Raw genomic sequence first — 6,583 nt, forward strand, 5'->3', positions numbered from 1 at the left:
CCTGGGAGCCTGTTGAGTCCTGCTGGTGAAGTGTCTGAGTTTTGCAGTGTACCTCCAAACCCTGATGACTGTCAGCAGAGTGGATCCTGTTAGTTTATTTTGCCACAAGCTGTCTGCAGACAATGCTTGAGAAATACTACAGGAAAACAAATTCCTGCCAAACCCATCTGCTTGGATCCTCCAGTAGCACTGTGATAGCTCTTCTAAGAGTTGCCTTACTCTGACCTTTTCCCATTGGTCAGGTTGGTTGGTTGGGTGGTTGTTTTGTCCTGAGAGAAATGAGACCAAGCACAAAGCTTTAAAATCCATATTTTAATGTACTTTCCCAAACTATTAGTGTATTTACACAAAATTCTCACTGGAAACAGATTTGGTACTGGCCTGTTTTAAAACATCTGGCTGGAAAAAGAGTTCAGGCAGATGGCTGGTTTACACAGATGTGAAAGAGCATTCACTGGGGATAGGAACAATTAAACACTACAAGAAAGGAACAGAGAAGCACAGAATCACAGAATGTCAGGGGTTGGAAGGGACCTACAGAGATGGAGTCCAACCCTCCTGTCAGGGTACAACTACCCAGGGCAGGTCACACAGGAACACATCCAGGTGGGTTTGAAAAGTCTTCAGAGAAGGAGACTCCCCAGCTTCTCTGGGCAGCCTGCTCCAAGGCTCCATCACCTTCACCATATGGAAGTGTCTCCTCATGATGAGGTGGAACCTCCTGTGTTCCAGCTTGGAACTGTTGTTCCTTGTCCTGTCACTGGGCACCACTGAAAAGAGCCCGGCACCTTCATCCTGACACCCACCCCTCAGATACTGACAGACATTGATCAGATCCCATCTCAGCCTTCTCTTCTCCAGACTAAACAGCCCCAGGGCTCTCAGTTTCCCTTCAGAGCAGAGATGTTCCAGTCCCACAGTCATCTTCATAGCCTCTGTTGGACTCTGTCCAGCAGATCCTTGTCTCTCTTGAATTGGGGAGCCCAGACCTGGACACAGTATTGCAGGTATGGTGTCAGCAGGGCAGAGCAGAGGGGAAGGAGACCCTCCCTAGACCTGCTGGCCACACTTTTCTTACTGCAGCCCATTGCACCAACAGTAGCTGAGTGCACATTTGTAAGGTGCCAGCTTCCACAAATGGACCTTCCCCTAACAGCTGCTCAGGCTGTGCCAGGAGCTTGTGCCCACTTTGACACTGGAACTGCCGTTTCCTTTTTTCCCAGGATGCCCCCACCCCCCCAACTCCCTCCCCTTCTTGCTCATACAAATGTTGCAATAAAATGCATTACAGTAGGATTTCATTTCCAAAACAAATGACATAAAAACTCATTTCTTAACCCATTGGATTGTATTTGAGTACAACAAAGTCCTTTCATGGAGGTGCAACAGAGATTCCACCAGCTGCCTGCACGTGGAGAATGAACTCGAAGCAGTCCTGCCTGGAAAGGGTGACTTGAATTGCTGAATGATGCTGTGCTGATCCCTCTTTGGAGGGATCTCATCTTCAGGTTTGGCAAGTAGGATAGCATGCTAAACGTTGCATTTAGCACAAATAAATACAAATAAATTAAAAGTTCTGAGAGGAAAGGATTTTCTCTTCAGCATTGCGTGGAGAAAAGCTTGGCGGTGAAGCTGGTGGCAATATCTAGGTCAGACACGCCTGGCAGGCCCACTGCTTTCAATAGTACTTTCTGAACAGGGCAAAAAGAGCCAGAAACATGGCTGTGATTTTGGAGAAGGACAGTGGGGATCTTCTCTCAAACTTTGTCAGGAAGCCGTTTTCCTGGGGAAAAAGAACAGGCACAGTTAGAGACAGCTTAAAAGGAACTCCTCTGGCAGAAACCTAACCAGGCTCTGCTAGCAGCAGAGAAACAAAGTGCTGCTGCACCATGTGCTCAGACAGGCAGGATTTCAGAGCTCCAGCTCCAGAAGATGAAGAGGAGCTTTAAAAACAGCAGCTGAAAATAGCTGCACCTTGCTGGAAGTTTGTTTTCATCTGCAAGTCCAGGCTGTGCCCTCCTTGTGTAAACAGCAAATGAACAGGAGATGTAGCATCTGAGCTGACATCCACAAGTGCTATGATGGAGTAAGAGAAAAAGCTTCTTTTAAGCCTCCTTGTTCAACTATGCTGAGCCACATATCAGGACAGAATGTTGCCAGCACTTGATGCTTCTCTGCAATCAGAGGGACATTTGCAATACATCTGATGCATCAAGGCTCCATGACTCAGCGTCACCTCTGCTTACTGTTACCAGCCAGGGGGGAAAAAAACCCAACCCAAACACCAACAAACAGTAAAGCAAGACATTAGAAATCAAATTAAGGGGGGGGGGGGGAAAGGAAAGTAATAGCAAATAGGAACTATAAGAGAAATGGGACAAGTGGGGGCTGGAAAGAGAAAGTAACCTTTACATCTAGGTACAGGAGAAAAGTACCAGGGAAATAACAAGCGCTGATATCACTGAGTCTCAGCATCCCCCTAACTGCTAAAGAAAAACCACTGGTGTGGTGGTGGAACTCTGCAAAGCAAAAGGGATCTCCCCCTCACTGCCAGAAGGGAATTTTCAGCTGCTTGGCAAAACAACCAAATATTGACAGATGCTTTCCTCAGCGCTGATCACTGAGAGATGGACCTCCTAGGAGTGCCTGAGTCCAAACAGGGAAGATTTAACCCCAGCTGCACTTAACCTGTAAATTTGTTTTAAGTTAAAACTGATTGGGGGGGGGGGGGTAAATAATGGCTTTGATGAATTCCACAGCAAAAGCTGTGGGGATCACACCTCTTTATGCCTGCCTTACTTTGAACTTCAGTGGGTTTTGGACTAACTCCTCTATGGATGCAAACTTCCTACGCTAACTTTAGGGTGCCGCTGGGAAATTTCTTGGCAGGAACAGCTGAACCTGCTTTGAGCAGGAGGCTGGCCCCTCTCACCCTGAAGCATCAAGTGGTCCTGTGATTCAAGACTGACTCTAGGGTTTCATCTGGTGCAGGTACAGAAAGTGCCTTAGTGAAAAGGAAGTTTCCTTGTGGCATGGTCGCGTTTAAAGCAGAAGCAAAACGTTCACTGCAGGTCTCAAGGAAACGCTGCAGACATCAACTGTTAGCCACCAAATAAAGCCCTTAACAAAATGCTTTGGACAGGATCTCTGACAGGAATTCCCCTTAATTAAGCAACATCTCCTAATTTGGAGATGGAAGGAAAGGAGGAACTTACCCAGCCGCCGTTGGCATCTATCCATTCAGCTTTGTTGGTTATTATGTACTCGGTGATGAAATAAGAAATCTGCTCCTTCTCCTCACCGGTCAGCTGAACTCCATGCTCTTGAAGCTTCTTGGTCAGAAGCCCTCCAAATGTAAATATGGTCATGATTCGTCCCCAGTTAGTATTCCCATCAGCAAATTTTTCTTCCATGACACCGTTGAAGATCCTCTTGGCGGCAGCTACCGAGGAGATGTCGATGCTGTCCAGGAGCGGCCGGACAGCCTCCTCGGTTTGGTCTTGCAGAGAGGATGCAATGTGGCGTAGGACATGAGCAACCCTGGTCTGGGCTGGCCCCAGCTGTGATTCCTGAAGCACATACTGCAGGTAGTCCTGGGCTAAGTAGTAAACGTAGTAGAAGTCAGCGGTTTCCATTTAGAAGCGAGCGCAGGGAGCAGCGCAGGGCTCCGGGTCAGGCTGAGCAGTGAGCGGCACAGGACATGCTCAGGGCTTTGTATAGCTGTCTCTGGATGGAATTTTTTTTGCTGCTTTTGCTTTTACAAGTTCCTGTAAAAACCTAGTGACTTCATGGTTGTGTGGGTTGTGGAATCCGTCACAGCGGAAATGAAAGAAAGTGTGTGCTCGTGGGGAGTGAGCAAGTCTCCCCGAGTGATTGATTAGTGCTCTCAGCCCCTTGGGCCCACAGCTAGCACCTAGCAGCTTTAACCACCACTCTAAACTGGCATTTCCTAGCGACTTCTGCTCTGGAGCACCAGAAGGGGCTCGGCATTTGCCTTCCAAAGTGCCAAGAATGGCTTGTGCTAGCAAAGGTTCGGCGTTTTGCTTGACCAAAAGATGCCTGGATATGCTGGAGGGGCATGCAGCCCCTACCACAGGATCACAGGATGTCAGGGGTTAGAAGGGGCCCAAAGGGATCATTGAATCCAACCTCCCTGACAGAGCAGGACCATACAATCTAGCTCAGGTCACACAGGAACACATCCAGACAGGGCTTGAAAGTCTCCAGAGAAGGAGACTCCACAGCCTCTCTGGGCAGCCTGTTCCAATGGTCTGTGACCCTTACAGTAAAGAAGTTCCCCCTTGTGTTGAGGTGGAACCTGCTGTGCTGCAGCTTAAATCCATTGCTCCTTGTCCTATCCCGGGGAGCAAGTGAGCAGAGCCACCCCTTTCTTTCCCCACTACAGTCTCTTCGCTGCCAGTGGTGAAGGCTGCAGTCTGGATTGCAGGTTAAGGGCTTATTGCTGGTTCACAACTCTTTGAAGCATCACAGGATCACAGAATGTTAGGGATTGGAAGAGACCTTGAAAGATCATCCAGTCCAACTTCCCTGCCAGAGCAGGTCACACAGGAACATTCAGGCAGGGTTTGGAAAATCTCCAGAAGAGACTCCACAAGCTCTCTGGGCAGCCTGCTCTAGGGCTCTGGCACCCTCACAGTGACAAAGTTTTGCCTTCTGTTCCTGTGGCACCTCCTCTGCTCCAGTTTGCCCCAGTGCCCCTTGTCCTGTCACTGGACATCCCTGGGCACAGCCTGGCTCTGTCCTCCTAGCACTGCCCTGCACATCTTTATCACCAGCAATGAGGTCACCCCTCAGGCTCCTCTGCTCCAAGCTAGAGCCCCAGCTTCCTCAGCCTGTCCTCACAGGGAGATGTTCCACTGCCTTCAGCATCTTTGTGGCTCTGTGCTGGACTCTCTCAAGCAGTTCCCTGAGGTCCTTCTTGGATTGAGTGGCCCAGAACTGGACACAATGTTCCAGATGTGGCCTCACCAGGGCAGAGCAGAGGGGGAGGAGAACCTCTCTCGAAACTGGAAGACATTTCCAACAGGATGGAGGAAAGAATGAACTTTTTCCAGCTCTCAGGGAGCTTTACATAACTGCAAAAACTGGGAACACAGCAGTGGAACAAGGATGGATGGAAAAAGGGGAATGCCAGCTTTATAGCATTAGCCCTTCTTCCAGACTTTCCCACACTCTCTCTGGGAGAGGCCTCTTCAAGGTCCTTCTTTGAAGATTCAAATGGGTAGCTTCAAAGATCTCTTTCCCCCACAGGGAGTTCTGCTGTAAAAGACATTATTAGTATGAAAGACAATGCTAGTGCAGTCAGTGTGTCAGAGCCTGGGACAGGGAATGTGGGCCCAAGCTAGAGATGTGTGACACCATCTGAATCTGTCACAACAGGTGAAAGAAACATTATGAAACCTACAACAACTGCACTTAGATTCAGAGTTTGAGAGCCAGGCAGTTATTTTGGGGGAGAAGGAGCAGGAATGTGTAGCCCACTCTTTCCTTACTGACCTCTCTTTCCTGAGGCAACTTGATCTTGCTAAAGGGTCAGGATGATTGGATCCTAGGATGGCTCAGGTTGCAAGGGACCTCAGAGATCATCTGCTCCAACTTCCCCACCATGGGCAGGGAGACCTCTCAGCTAGACTCAGCTGCTCAAGGCCTCATCCAGCCTGGCCTTCAACACCTCCAGGCAGGAGGCAGCCACAACCTCCCTGGGCAGCCTGTTCCAGAGTCTCACCAGCCTCCTACTGAAGAACTTTTTCCTCACATCCACTCTAACCCTGCTCTGCCTCAGCTTCAAACCATTCCCCTTTGTCCTGTCTCTAGACACCCTCAGGAAAAGTCCCTCTGCAGCCTTTCTGTAGGATCTCTTCAGAATGTGTCTCACCCCAATGCAAAGGCTTCAGAGCAACAAGCAACTGAATGTTTGGAAACCCTTCTCTTTTTCCATCCCTCTACTTTTTACCCACCTCTTAGTCATGCCTCTTCCATCTCTGAAAGCAAAAGGCACCCCCAGCCCCACACACCAACAGCCCTTCTTTGCTCCAGGGAAGGCAGTGAGCCTGTTTCCAGCCCTGGGCACTCCCTGATGCTCAGATCTATGGAAGATGAGCAAAGCTGCTGGGCTAGTGGCCGGCACAGGACTCCAGTCTCACATTGGTGCTGGCACAAAGCACATCTAGACCATAATACAGCCACAGTGTCAGTATACTGCTAACCACAGGTAGTCTCCTGTGTGAGCTGCTGCTCTGACATCATGGTTTTGCAGAAACTCCTTGAGCAGACGAGGGCAGTTTCCAGTTCCTCCTCGGATTTTTTGTGTTCTCTGTGTGGTGAGCCTGGCTCAGAGCAGCACAGCAGCCTCCTGTGCATGGCAGCCTTTGAAACCTGGAGCCATCACCAGCACAGCCATCCATCACTTCTGGGATTCAGGAAAAGATTTCCCCCTTTCTCTTGGAAGCAAAGAAAGAGGTAGCTTGGTGCTGTGTCCACCTTTGGAAGTGAATGGGTTTAGAGGTCAGTGTGAGCTGGAACATCTCTCATGTGAGATGTCACTCCCAGGGAAGGATGTGAT

At 49.4% G+C, this 6,583-nt stretch overlaps 1 protein-coding gene across 1 annotated transcript; it reads right to left on the reverse strand.

Annotated features, from left to right (window-relative positions):
• Positions 1–1,252: 1,252 nt before the first annotated feature.
• On the reverse strand, positions 1,253–3,724 carry BCL2A1 (BCL2 related protein A1). The gene is made up of 2 exons (XM_009903909.2): positions 3,216–3,724; positions 1,253–1,783 (listed from the first exon to the last, which is right to left on the reverse strand). Exons 1-2 carry the CDS (start codon positions 3,633–3,635, stop codon positions 1,679–1,681), a joined length of 525 nt encoding a protein of 174 aa, XP_009902211.1. The 5' UTR covers positions 3,636–3,724; the 3' UTR covers positions 1,253–1,678.
• Positions 3,725–6,583: the final 2,859 nt, after the last annotated feature.

Source organism: Dryobates pubescens, chromosome 17 (assembly GCF_014839835.1).
Source record: "Dryobates pubescens isolate bDryPub1 chromosome 17, bDryPub1.pri, whole genome shotgun sequence".
In the NCBI taxonomy this organism is placed as follows: domain Eukaryota; kingdom Metazoa; phylum Chordata; class Aves; order Piciformes; family Picidae; genus Dryobates; species Dryobates pubescens.